Raw genomic sequence first — 14,078 nt, forward strand, 5'->3', positions numbered from 1 at the left:
AAATAGGATAAGCTGAGTTTAAATTTTGATTGACGGTGGAGAAAATACTCCAATTTCTTGTCGAAAAATTAAAAAAAAAAGAACTCGTATTTTAGTTTTGTTGAAAAATTCGTGAATAGTTTTGGATGCTTTCATTGTAAAACTTTATAACGGTAATAAACATTTTTATTCATTATATTTAAAGCAGTCTGAATTGGTACGAAAAAAGACGTTCAAAAAGTAGAATAAATGGCGCCACAAAATTGCGCCATCTGTTGCTTATATTTCGAGGAACAGTTCGGATTGACCAACTCAAAATGAAAAGCTCTATGCCACGGTCCTCTATGCATCTTTAGTAGTTGAGCATCTTTGAGTTGCGCGTTGCGCGTAGTGAAGTAGTGAAGTTTGGTTCGATCAACGGATCGGAGGTTGAAACCGCTCGTTGTACAGCAGAAATCGTGTTTCCTTTTACTATAAAAAGGCATTAGCGTGTGTTCGAAAAATTGGAAGACGCTGAATTTCTTTTAAGTAAATATTTGTCGAATGCCTGTAATCCATGAATATCGACAATACATTCGTGTTAAAGAGCGGAACAACTCGATGTAAAGTTAGTTCCGCCGACAGTTTCGCAAACAACAAACAAAACGGCTTCCCAAAAGAAACCGTCGAAGAACATGGCGGAGACAGATGAGTTAGAGGCAAGTCATTTTTTAATTTTTTCAATATGAAAACATTTCGTTGTTGAAGAGATGCTCCCGTGGTTATATGGAATTGAGAACTATCAAATTTACTTAATCACTTATTCTCTCCGTCGTCAAAAATGGCCATTTACCTCTACGCGATTTTAACTTTCTTCAATTTTTTAAATACGGTTTCGATGTAGGATGTTTACACTTATAGCAGATTATCATGCGAAAAAACTGGCAAAATATTCATTGTCGAATTAATTCTTCGACCTCTTTTGGATAGTTGTTAAAGCTTTGTGAAGTTTGCTTAAGAACGCCGGGTAATTCGCGTACGCATTTATGCACACACACAAACCATTTCCGGAACTCCAAAATTTTTTTGCTCACTTCCTCTTTGTTTGTTCGTGTTTCCGGCGACATTGGCGATCTTTAAAAAAAAAATATGTTTAACCCACCTCGCTGCAGGTACGGGAGTCATAACGTCAACCTCATTTTTTATTTACTCGTAAACCTAAAATCGTATCGAATTATCAACGAAATCACGTTGTTGGCATTTTCGTATATAACTAGGTTATGTTACGACGCACAAAAACCTTTACCGAGAGAGCCCGACAATTTTCATCGTTTTTTATATACCGTTGTGCTTCGACACCAAATAGTGATTCACCAAATCGTTAGTTTTCTTGAAAAATGACATATACCTGTATGGGTCAAAAAACTCATTAATCGTGATCGATGTTTCGGTGACAATGGCGCAACGAGATCGAATTAAACAGGTGGCTGCCATTTTCGCGTCTCGTTGTACGTGGTGAAAGGTGACGATTTGTGTCCATACTAGGCTTCAATTCAACGATTTCGAAATTATGATCGATTTTTAACATTGAAATCTTTTTCTCTGATTTATGCATTTTCAATGTAATATGTGAGCAAATAATTAATGTAAACGTATATGTATACTAATAAATGGAGTAAACAGTTTTTTCCCTGGGAATAAATGGAATCCGTTTTGACACTGAATCATTTTCAATGAGTTGGAAAACATTGTATTTTTCCAATATCTTAAGGAGATGCATTTCAATGAGGTCGATTTCATACTATTTCTGCGCACTGTACCCTTAAGTAAGATTTAAAAAAATATTCAATTCGTTATTTGTCATTTGCCATGCAATTCGACAGGCATACTTATTGAAAATAGTGAGGAACAATGCTGAAATAGTATGAAAAATGATTTTTCATAACCAAACATGAAATTCGCTTCCAATTCTGATGAATTTTTTGTTTCGCCTTTTTCCCTATCAGTGTAGTATTTAATGTTGTTTTTTGTTACTCTAATTCAGTGAATTTTATTGAACTTTTTATCAAATAGAAAAAAAAATTGATAATTCAGTCTAAGTAGCTTATTAATGTAAGGGTCTGTCATTTTACTTCCAGAATATGGTCTTGAGTTTTCGAGTATCTGAGCTTCAGATGCTTTTGGGATTTGCCGGCAGAAACAAGTCTGGCAGAAAAAACGAACTTCAAAGTCGTGCATTGGAGCTTTTACGTCTCCGTTCTCATCCAGTTCAACTTAAAATTCGTGAACTTTATAAAACTATCCAGTAAGTTCATATTCATGATCCATGAATTTGTTTCTGAAACAAACGAAAATGGCATTCCGTTGAAAATTCTTGTGAAGAAAAATATTTTCATGATAATTTATTTTCAGAGCAGATCAAATAGTAGCCCATCAAATGTATGGACAAGGAAGCGGTGCAGGAGAGTCACAAATGGACCAAAATCTGCATCAACGAAATGACGACTCTAGGTGAGGAATTTTTTAAATAATTGGTTTTTTTTTTCAAACATTTTTCATTTGACCATTTTTAATTTCATGAAAAGCATTCCTTCCTACATGCCACATTCTAATTGAAAAAATTTTGATCATTTCATATCGAAGAATGTCTATTTTCTCAATATCATTTTGACAAATAAAATTGTTGAATTTTGAAATATCGGCTTCCTATCACAGACAGGGTCATGTACAATCCTGGGTGAGGGTAATGCGAACAATGCGGCAGAATCCTTCCAGCCAATCTACAGTTTCTCCTGGAAAAGATCTGCCTCCTGCGCATCAAGCCTCGTTACCACAATCCCAGGTTGCTCGAACAAATCCTGTGTATCAACCGCCAGGATACACGAGTGTTGCGCAACAGGTATAAACAGTCAGAATTTTTCAACGAATATACTTGGCTCATCTTTATTCGAAATTCGTGTTCATTTCTGTACGATTGGAAATTATTAATACGTATGCTTTGTTCGTCGCGCGATTTTCAACGCTCATATCAACGTATTTTCGAATGAATGTGAATCTGAACAATGTTTTATTATTTATTACGACATTAAAGCTCGAATGGTTCAATTGTAATCACACGCACAATCAGAATAGAAGGTGTTGACCATATCCCGTGTAAAAACGATAATGATCAAGATAATTTTAATATTTCACAGCGACCTGGGAGCGCCGTCTATCCGTATCCGTATCCGACCAAAGTATTGGCTCCAGCCATGCAAATTCAGCAGCCAGCTCAGTATCCAGTGCACCCGGACGTCCGTTTAAAGAAATTACCATTTTTTGATTTGCTGGCGGAGTTGTTGAAACCCTCTAGTCTAATGCCGCAAGGATCAATAAGACTCCAAGAAAATACATTCATGTTTCATTTGACACCTCAACAATCGACCGACATTGCAAGTTCGCGAGATTGTCGTTCCGGTAGCAAAATGGATTATACTGTACAGGTAATTGGAGAGGAGATTCAAATCAAATCATCTATTCTTTCCGGGAGACTTGATCATCGTTTTACTTTCAGGTACAAATGCGATTTTGTTTACAAGAAACGTCTTGTGAACAAGAAGATTATTTCCCTCCAAGCGTTGCTGTCAAAGTTAACGGAAAACTGTGCCCATTACCCGTAAGTTTGAGGATTTTTCTATCGCTTAATTTCGATTTTAGATATGAATCGCGACTTGTCTTTTTCGCGTTTCTAGAAATGCAGTCCGAATAAAAAGTTCTCATTCTTGATTCATTTCACGAGAGGGTTTTCGTTATTCACGAAAAATATTGACTAAAAGTGCCGTTTGTTTCTCTTGATTTTCCAGAATCCCATACCCACTAACAAGCCAGGAGTAGAACCGAAAAGACCACCAAGACCAGTAAACATAAGTCCACTTGTAAAATTATCACCAACTGTTGGAAATAACATCCACGTCACGTGGTCAGCAGACTACGGACGAAGATTCGCCATTGCTGTGTACCTTGTTAGGAAACTAACCAGTTCCGAGCTACTGGGGAGATTGAAAGGCAGAGGAGCTCGACAGTCTGATTACACGAGAGGATTAAGTGAGTTTTATGAATTCCGTTTGAAAATCAGTTGAAAATAAACTAACTAATTAAATATGAATTGGTGCTTGAAAAAGTATCTTTTCATACGAATCTTCCAGATCGTCATTGACTTAGTAAAATTTTGTTGCACTTGAAAAATTCCAGTTAAAGAAAAACTGAACGAAGACGCCGACAGCGAAATCGCAACGACGTCGTTGCGGGTCTCGCTAGCTTGTCCGTTGGGAAAAATGCGAATGAGCACTCCTTGCCGAGCATCAACGTGTTTGCATTTGCAGTGTTTCGACGCCTCGTTATTCCTGCAAATGAACGAGCGAAAACCGACTTGGAGTTGTCCTGTTTGCGACAAGCCGGCTCTTTACGATCATTTGGTAATCGATGGTTATTTCCAAGAAGTTCTAAATTCACACAAACTTTTGCCCGACGTTAACGAAATCCAGCTGCTCCAAGATGGCTCGTGGGAAAATTTGGTCCCCAAAAAGGAAAAAGAAAAAGAGAAGGACAAAGCCGAGGTGAAATCGGAGTCGAAAAAACAGAGAAAAGTTAATGTCGACACAGTGGATTTAGGTGAGTCTTTGCTTTGAAACGTAAACGATTGCATCAATTTGTGTATTTACGATATTGAAACTTGAACTATTGGAGATTGAACATTTTTACTAAAAAACTACAATTTCCTCATTTTTTTTTACGTTGACTATAAATAATTGTGGACTTTATTTTTAACGGAATTTCAGATGAGTCGAGTCCTCCGGAAGAAGCGCCAACTTCGGAAGAGAAGAAACGTGCAGTCGTTATAGACTTGATATCAGATACGGATGACGAGGAGGAGGATTCCAATCCAAAACAGAATCCGAACAAAAAATCCAGCCAGTCCTCGCCTAAGAAGACTCAGTCTAGTACACACGGTGACATTAGTAGTACGAGCGATTCCCCGGAGCTTATGATTATTGACCTCGAGTAAATACAAAGCCTTGATCCTTCCAATCGCTCGTGTTTTCTGATAACATAGTGGCACGGCTGGACGTGCGAAAACAAACTTGTGGAATATTCAATATATTTGTGAACTGGACGCTATGTGGAAATTTTCTCTGATGCACGGTTTTAATAAGAGGGTAACATTGGATGGTGTTACTTCGTCATGGTGTGTTTTTACACTGATAGTTTGGTGTCGAGTCGATCAACATTTATGCCGCAAGCCGCTCTCCGGGCAAAGAACTTAGCGAAAGGACAATTTTTTGAATAGCCCAACCGGAGAAACGTTTTAAAAACATTGCCTCGCTCATAAACAATCGTTGATGCACAAAAAACATTTTTAGGTGGCCCGATAATTCTGTATATGTGTGTTACCCAAATGGATTATTTTTTTTTCATCGTATCAACTGTTTCACACGTTTGATTAGTTCTCATCATCAGAAACTATGAATATAGTGCATGGTCGAAGCCTTTTTCGTGCAGAAAATCAATTGCCCTTTTTTCTTGCACTCGATGCAATGAGTTTGAAACTCTCGAATAAGAACTTTGCTTTTTTTCAAAGAATTTCCAGAAGGATTTCGATGTAAAATTTAGACAAGTTGTATGCAACTCGATGAACTCATTAAAATTGTTTTTGTGCCGGTAAGTTTCTACAAAAAGTAAACATTTAGAGGTAAGAAAACAATCCCCGTATGTTTGTGCATTTTTCTTTTCGAAAAATATATATTTATAACGAAAAGCGACCCTTAAGAAACGTTTTCGCGTTTCCGAATTTATTCCCAAAAAACACCTGATGAGGACCATACAATGCTTTTTCGCGGTTTTTTTTGTGAAGGAAACCAGCGCACTCTATCGACGAATTACGCATGCGTCCCACCGTGGCGTTCACACACCGGGTAATGGCGCATATTACCCACTGTGCCTATTCCCCCATTGAAGTTTTGTATTGGCATCACTGGGCTTGAACACGAAGATTCATAGAGAGGCATGATACTAATAGAAAAAAATATTTTTCTGTTTTATCATTCGTTATAAGTATTAATGAATATGTAGTATGCAGATAGAGCATCGGGTTGTATTTTTTGGAGTCAGCAGCGCTGATCACTCGCTAATTCAAATATTGAAGTGCTGCATGAGCACTTGAATATGAATTAGTACGATTAAAGAAAATCACGTTGGATTTTTATTACGGGAATAATAAATATTCACATATATGTACATCAGTCATGCATTAACAATTTGTATATACACATGTGACTTGATGAATCGAATATATTTATTTAACATTCACTTTTGTTTACCAAGAGACATTTTTAAACATATATGTACATCCATATATATAATATAACATATGTATATTTGTCGGAATTTTTGTCTGGAGAAGCACGAATTTTGCGTTTAACTATGATAACGCGTCTCTTTGTTCAACGAATGTGTACGCCGCGATTCAAAACGATAAAAGTTGTTATTAATCTCTCTGTGAACAACAAAAGATGAACTATGGGGAATTTGCGCCGTCCAAATTCCCAATCGACAAAAAAATATATAGAAATCAATGGAAAAACAATCGTCAAAATAATATAGACATGCACGGCGCAAATTCCTAATCGCCATGTCGCAAATAAAAAAATATTAATTGAAATTTGATAAAAATACCTTAATATATAATAAATATTAGAGCGCCACAAATAATGTATAATTTTAATGGATGATCATAATTTATTCAACGGTTCGGTACATACAATTTTGTGTATTGATAATTATGGCAATTAATCGGTGAATATTTACGAATGGATTTTGGATAATTCGTTCAGTTTGTTTTCGTTCTTCACGTGTTTACGTTTTCACGCGTTCGGTCAGCCAGCGGGAGAGAGGGGAGACGGGCGGACACCGGGCGGAGCTCGAGACAGGGTAGAGGCGCAGGCGCAACATGATTCGCTTCACTCACGTCGCTCGGCCCGCTCGGCGCGCACAGGGAGGGGGAGAACACGTTTCGCTTTTCGCTTCACTACTTCACTCACCGCCCGGCGGGCGTAGGGTGAGGAATAGCGCGAAACGTGAGCGTGCCGTTATCCCTACGCATTGTACATTCCAGTGCATTGAGAAAACGGGGCACGAAATACGACACGTGGAATCCTACTTTATCCTGAATGACTAAAATAATCTTTTTTTACGATTTAATTTTTTTTCAATCAATCGATAAACAAATAAAATAGAAACCAATAAAAATTGGTAGCGGTTATAATTTTATCAATTATTGTAGCTTTAACAGTTATTTCATAATTTTAACAGTGCCTTCAGAATTTAACAATCTCGCTGAAGCAACTAATCGGTCTAAATTACAAAATAAAAGAACTTAAGATCGTGCGAATCGATAAAAGACACGAAAACACAACGTAACGAATATTAAAGTTGAAATTTAATAAAAAATAATGATTCGCTCCTTGTCAATATACATTTTTTTTCTTTAATTTTTGAGATTCCTTTTTTTGACGCAACTATAGATAAGCCGATAGGGAAGTCCTCGCACTCGATATTATTATTATTACAAAATTTGCAGATGAATGAGTATTTATAAAATTTTGGTAATTCGTGAAAAATAGTATCGAGGCAAGGGCCAGTAACAGAAAGAGTTTAGTGACGCCTGTAACATAGCTTCGAGAGTCTTGTGTATACTCGCACGCGCGCGTGTCCGCAAGCGAGCTAAGATGCAAGCATACCCCGAGCAACGCAACGCAAAGCAAAGCACCTAACGCACGGTCCTAAAGCCATGGGGTTGTCGGCAAGCGAAGACGGACAGTCAGTAAATCTACTCCATAGCGGATAGTTTGATACAGTTCCGAGCTCGATACAGTTTCTGTATCACTTTGAAGTCGCGCAGGCAAGATTCCATGCAGATAAGTCGGAGTTGCAAACGCTGCACGCTAAGCAACGCACGCAACGCGTATAACCGCAGCTATGTACAGCATTACGAATAGTTTTTACTAGTCAAATGCTAACAATAGGACGCGAGCAACCGACCACGCGTGCACGCACGCGGGCACACTCGATTCTCTATGAAACGGTGGTACAGGTTTTGTCACTACAATTGTTTCTGTTACTCGACACATTGGCTTATCCATTTGCCCAAAAACGGTTTTCTGGGAAAAAAAATCTAGGGAAGAGTAGGCAAAGAAGAGCCTGAAAATGGGGATATTTTTTTCGTTTATGTTAATTTTCGTATTCAATCGGTCGTATAATTAACGAATTTTTTCTCTCGCGTCGGTATAAAGTTAAATTTTTGGTGAATAAAAACCAAAGTTCGTTCTCGAAAAAAAGACCAGCGGAAATATAACTTTGTGATAATGAATCGCGATTACGATTTTCTGCGATACGGTGAAGTGATAACAAAAGTTAAAGGTGAAATGATAAATTCCAAACATGGGAGGACGAAAAAACATTGGAAGAAAAGTGTGTTGAAAATATGTGGAAAGTTCTTTATGATCAGAACCATGGAGCAGGATAAGAGAATCGTAGAGGCAGAGGGAGAGCGAAAGGATCGTGGAGGAAGACGGAGAGGGAGAGGATCGTCGAGGAAAACGGAGATCGCAAGGATCGCGGGAGAAAAAGGTAGGAAGAAGATCGAGGCCCGTTCCTGTAACCGTGAGTAACTACACCAACGATTTTTTTTTTAAATACGAGTGCGCGAAATATACTATTTCTGTTCGACGCAGGCGGAAGCGGCAACTTCGGCTCGGAGGGCAGAAAAATGATTTTCATGTTACAAATGTAGACATTCTGCCGATTGAATGATCAAAACACGTGAACGTCAGGATGACGTTGGATATTTCATGGAAGTATTTTTTTCAAATAATGAACCGTTAGATATAATATTTTCATATTATTTATTTTCATGATACAGTCGTTGCGATTTATAGATTTACGAATAGAATGTTTTGCAGAGTTGATATATGGTGGTAGTTGTGCAAATTTTCGTTGAAATGTTTCTGGTAAAGATGTAAATGTGTCTTTACTCGACTGTCAACAAAGTTGAGAATCTCTGTCGTCGTATCTTTTTTCTTCAAGTGCTCATGCAGCACTTCAATATTTGAATTAGCAAGTGATCAGCCCTGCTGACTCCAAAAAATACAACCCGACGCTCTATCTGTATACTACATATTCATTAATACTTATAACGAATGATAAAACAGAAAAATATTTTCTATTAGTATCATGCCTCTCTATGAATCTTCGCGTTCAAGCCCAGTGATGCCAATGCAAAATTTCAATAGGGAATATGCACGGTGGGTAATATGCGCCATACCCAAGTCTTTATTACTGTTTTACCCTGTTTACTGAAAAGAAGCAACAATGTGAACAATGTATAAGATTATAAGATACATTAGCATGGTCCATAAGATTTTTAGAGTTTAAGAGAGTTTTACATGTTTGAACCATCATGACATCCATACCGAAGCCGGTATGGATCTCGAGTGCAGCTGCCTCGCTCGTTGGTCTTACATATTTAATAAAGTAATCCATTTTTATATTTTTTCTTTCATATTCTATATAACCTCACTATATTACGATTGATTTGGAAAAACGTTCAGTTTGAGGAACTCCGATTGTGAAAAATTTGGTTCAGTGATTAACTGTCTTATTATTGTTGAAAAGGGATTCATTCTCTGGTAAAATGTACGAGGGTAAGGAAAAACTAACTAACAAAATTGTTATCGTTACCGGCGCGAATACTGGTATCGGCAAAGAAGTCGCTTTGGATTTGGCCAGACGGGAAGCAAAAGTTATCATGGCATGTCGTAATTTGTTCAAATGTGAAACGGTAAGGGAAAAATTTTTCTAAATAGTTTTTTCTTTATCATCTATGCTTTTATAATTTTTTCGGGTCGATCACATTTTGTGCATGAAAATTGAATTATTATAACAATCCTTTGTTTTTTCAAAGAATTTTGTTGAATATGTTCAATATAAATTGATCAGTTGTTTATTTAATTACATTTAATTCATAAAAAAAAATGAAAATGGTTCTTTTGCAAATAAATTGGATGTTATTAGATAATTTATGTTAAAAAAATGATTGAATAATCATAAATTTAATTAATGCTTTTTCATAGCTTACATAATTATTCATTTGTTCAAACAAAAATTTTTTCTTTGTTTTTCCATGCTTGTTGAGTATGATATTCTTTAATGATAAAAATTAGGTATAACAATATGGTCATTTTTATTTCAGACTCGTAAAGAAATTGTCTTATCAACAAAAAACAAGTATGTTTATTGTAAAGAATGTGATTTGGCGTCTCAGGAAAGCATTAGAAAATTTGTTGATACTTTCAAAAAGGGTAAAAAATTTAGTTTTTAATTGAATTCAAATTAAGGATGAAAACATATTTTTTAAGTTTCTGAAAATTTTGTTATTTTTTCTTTTTTTTTTCACAGAACATTCAGAACTCCATTTGCTTATAAACAATGCTGGAGTAATGAGATGTCCGAAGAGTGTTACAGAAGATGGGATCGAGACTCAATTAGGCGTCAATCACATGGGACACTTTTTACTAACGAATTTATTGCTCGAAACTCTAAAGAAATCGGCACCTTCCAGAATCGTGAATGTCTCGAGCACAGCTCACTTGAGGGGCAAAATAAAGGTCAAGGATTTGAATAGCAGCGAAAATTACGATCCAGGAGACGCTTATGCACAGAGCAAATTGGCCAATGTTCTGTTTACAAAAGAACTGTCAAAAAGATTAGCAGGTTTGAATTTCGAGTTAAAATTTTTACCTGATTTCGAATTTAATCTAATGAGTTTTTTCAAAATATTCCCTGAGTAGACCTGAAAAGATATCGGATCAGAATATTACATTTAAAATGAACATTGGACCCTTACCGTCAAGCTGTCAACGACCCGAATTTTCACATTTTTTTTGCAACTTTTCTTGTTTCATAGATAGTTTATTTTCAAATTAACATCAATTGTGATTTTATCAAGAATATTTCTCCTTGTTAATTCAAGAGATGGATGTAGTTAATAGTAAATTATAGAACTTGATTATCGCATTCGAAGAATAGCTTGTTGGGATCGTTTTCAATCCCTCATTCGGTTTACGTTCGTAAAAATACACTGTAGGGGTCGAGGATTAATGTGATCAAACCTTTTTTAAGTCTCACCGTTTATGTAACGCGATTATTTGGAAAATTGAAAATGCCAGGAACCGGTGTCGCTGCGTTTGCCGTCCATCCAGGATTAGTTGAGACAGAAATAACACGTCACATGTCGTTTTTCAATTCTACTTTGGGAGCTATTCTGTTGAAGCCACTTTTTTGGTTATTCGTAAAACCGCCTAAACACGGAGCTCAGCCTGTAATTCACGCGGCACTGGCTCCGAAATTGAAAAACGAGTCTGGTCTGTATTTCAGGTAAGTTGAAAAATGGGTCAAAACAAAAAGTTAAATTTAAAAAAAAAAATGAGAAAATTTGAAGTACGGATTATTTATTATTTTTTAACAATTTATTCAGCAACTTTGACGAAGCGGAAGTTTCGGAAGAGGCGAAAAACGATCAATTGGCGAAGTGGCTGTGGATGACCAGTGAAAAATGGACAAAACTGAAAACCAGTTGATGGAGACGTTATTGTTCTCGAGCCGGAATTATCTTTTGACGTAGACGAATAAACTTGTTTAACAAAACAGATAACGGTAAATTCTTTGAGGATATTTTAACGCGATGAAAAAATGCGCATAGAAGGAAAAAACATGAATTGCAATGAGAGTGATTCGTTCTTTAGGACTCCTCGACGATTGTTTTGCCGTCCAAATTAGTTTGTTGAGTTTCCAGTTTTGTTGATCTCAAATAAGGTTTTACGAGCAACATCGATTTCGCGTAGAGCTGTTTAACAATGCTGTCGTTCGGACTTATTGCTGTTTTCTTTATTTCACAGTCGCTAGAAAAAAAACATATTGCAACTTACTCAAAGCTTGAAGCGAAAAAATTATCTTACGATGCAGTCGATCTTTCCAATTGTTTACAATCAACGAGTTTGCGAGTACCTCAAATATTCGCCGGTAGTTTCATCCAAGTCCTTGGAAACTGCAGCATAGATCGTCGTCTGAGCACCTTGCAAAGGATTCTTCAGACACAACCACAACCAGGGATACATGATGAATTTAATGAAGTACCCATGCTCGATCGGAGAACTTCTCATGTGACGAGTGCCTCGGACGAGCCCAGGATTCACGGAATTGCACGTAACATTCGAATCTACGAAATTACAAAAAAAAAAAAGTAAATTCGTATGTCGGTAAAAAAACTAGAGCGGCTCTAACTTTCTATAAAAGAAATCTGAACTTGTGTTTATGGAGCGTAAAATTAAATCATTTTTTATTTTACCTTTCAAATAACCGCTCAAAAATATAGTCATCATGACCAAAGCTAGTTTGCTCTGCCCAAAAGCTTGCCGCGCTGAATAATTGTTTTCCAAATTCAAGTCTTCCAAGTTTATCGAGCTTGTCGAGTACGCTTGAGCAGTAACGTTTATGATTCTGCCCTGTTTAGCGGCTTCCAATTTCGGCAAAAGCAGTTGCGTCAATAAAAAATGGCCTGGAATTATAAAAACGTGAGTGCGTGCCACCAAAATTTGGGAAAAGACAATGAATGAGGTTTGAAATTATATTTACCAAGATAATTAGTTACAAAATGCATCTCAAAATTTTCCTCCGTTTTTTCATAAGGATGAAATGCAATTCCAGCGTTGTTCACCAATATATCAACTTCGTTAACTTCTGCAAAATTATATTAGAAATTTCAAACGAAAAGATGTTTCGAAAAAATCCGGCGTTAGTTTCGCTTGGAGAGATTTATCAAATTTTTATTAAAAAAAAAGTCGTCAAAACTCACCCAACTTGTCTGCAAAATCACGAACGCTTTTGAGAGACGACAAATCTACCATTCTCACTTCAGCTTTAGCGCCCGTGAGCGTTTTTATTTCATCGGCGACTTTCGCGCCATTTTCGATATCTCTAACAGCAAGAATCACGTGACCACCTCTTTTGGCTAATTCGAAAGCTGTGACTTTGCCGATGCCGCTGGTTGCGCCGGTGATAACAACGATTTTTCCATCGATGCGATCCTCGCTCGGGCAGCTATTTCCCCCCATGTACGATCTAAAAATTGCAAGGCTGAAGATCGGGGAAAAAGAGGATCGTCAAATTATCGTGCAGCATGCAAAAATAGAGATGTGCGAAAAAGTTATAAATTCGTTAAGTGAAAAGGGACCTTATTGCTGCTGCTATTCCCATTATCAGACCGATCACGTATGGCCACCATGAATCCAACATCGGACTGAATTCCTCAAAAACTTTTTGCAATTCTTTCGTTTGATCCATTTTGATGTATAAAAAAAAAAAATCCTTCAACCACTCAAGTTACGCTCACAATATTTATTCTCCCTCGGAACCTATGGTTGCTCTTTTGACACACTGAACCGTCAACTCTCAAAGTTACTACGATATTTCTCTTTGTAGCTATAATGCAACAGCTCTGTACGCTCAGATGGAATATATTTGAGGGGAGGAAATACTATTAATGAATCTAAATTGATGATAATTTGAATAAGGGTCCATATAACCAATAGTGGAACACGATTCTTTTAACAACGTCCAAGATTTTCTTCGTCGCACCGGAAATGCACGATCCTCAGAAAATTATCGATTTTCTTTTATTTTTCTTCTCTTATTTGTTACTATAAAAAAAAAAAAAATCGTGTTAGCAACGAGTCTTTGACGAAAGTATAAATGAATGAATTAATCATTTCTTACACATCAAGTGTCTTTTATTGTTATTATTTGACTTTCTGTTTTAAAAAACGGAAGTCTGTGGTCGCATGAAATCGTAAAACTGATTCTAGGTTTTTGGAAAAACTGCTCGAGTTATCTAAATTCCGTACCGTTTTCAGGCTTCTGCATTTTTTTTATAGCTATTCACTCAAAATGTTTCTTAGAAAAATTGTCACATGGAAAACGAAACTTTTCCTATGCTCTGAAAAATGATTTGTCATCTCCGACGATGTTCG

At 36.7% G+C, this 14,078-nt stretch overlaps 3 protein-coding genes across 7 annotated transcripts; 2 read left to right on the forward strand and 1 right to left on the reverse strand.

Annotated features, from left to right (window-relative positions):
• The first annotated feature begins 348 nt into the window (after positions 1-348).
• On the forward strand, positions 349-5,756 carry Su(var)2-10 (E3 SUMO-protein ligase Su(var)2-10). 3 transcript variants are annotated; one of them, XM_043421662.1, is made up of 9 exons: positions 349-677; positions 2,097-2,263; positions 2,371-2,469; positions 2,674-2,857; positions 3,153-3,440; positions 3,512-3,613; positions 3,801-4,041; positions 4,189-4,608; positions 4,776-5,756. In XM_043421662.1, the coding sequence occupies exons 1-9, from the start codon at positions 654-656 to the stop codon at positions 5,000-5,002; spliced, it is 1,752 nt and encodes a 583-aa protein (XP_043277597.1). In that variant the 5' UTR covers positions 349-653; the 3' UTR covers positions 5,003-5,756. The 3 variants fall into 3 exon arrangements, with proteins under 3 accessions (XP_043277597.1, XP_043277598.1, XP_043277600.1); XM_043421663.1 differs by lacking the exon at positions 349-677 and adding an exon at positions 1,023-1,130; XM_043421665.1 differs by lacking the exon at positions 349-677 and adding an exon at positions 1,154-1,480.
• Positions 5,757-9,330: 3,574 nt separating this feature from the next.
• On the forward strand, positions 9,331-11,699 carry LOC122412506 (retinol dehydrogenase 13-like). The gene is made up of 6 exons (XM_043422079.1): positions 9,331-9,525; positions 9,667-9,832; positions 10,244-10,352; positions 10,450-10,764; positions 11,220-11,427; positions 11,528-11,699. Exons 1-6 carry the CDS (start codon positions 9,452-9,454, stop codon positions 11,628-11,630), a joined length of 975 nt encoding a protein of 324 aa, XP_043278014.1. The 5' UTR covers positions 9,331-9,451; the 3' UTR covers positions 11,631-11,699.
• Positions 11,485-14,038, reverse strand: LOC122412505 (retinol dehydrogenase 13-like). Of its 3 annotated transcripts, XM_043422075.1 has the most exons (7): positions 13,953-14,038; positions 13,283-13,748; positions 12,905-13,185; positions 12,685-12,789; positions 12,398-12,607; positions 12,058-12,268; positions 11,485-11,951 (listed from the first exon to the last, which is right to left on the reverse strand). In XM_043422075.1, the coding sequence occupies exons 2-7, from the start codon at positions 13,390-13,392 to the stop codon at positions 11,792-11,794; spliced, it is 1,077 nt and encodes a 358-aa protein (XP_043278010.1). In that variant the 5' UTR covers positions 13,393-13,748; positions 13,953-14,038; the 3' UTR covers positions 11,485-11,791. The 3 variants fall into 3 exon arrangements, with proteins under 3 accessions (XP_043278010.1, XP_043278011.1, XP_043278012.1); XM_043422076.1 differs by lacking the exon at positions 13,953-14,038 and having other exon boundaries at positions 12,905-13,170; positions 13,283-13,575; XM_043422077.1 differs by having other exon boundaries at positions 11,828-12,268; positions 13,825-13,974.
• Positions 14,039-14,078: the final 40 nt, after the last annotated feature.

This window comes from Venturia canescens, chromosome 6 (assembly GCF_019457755.1).
Source record: "Venturia canescens isolate UGA chromosome 6, ASM1945775v1, whole genome shotgun sequence".
Taxonomy (NCBI): Eukaryota; Metazoa; Arthropoda; class Insecta; order Hymenoptera; family Ichneumonidae; genus Venturia; species Venturia canescens.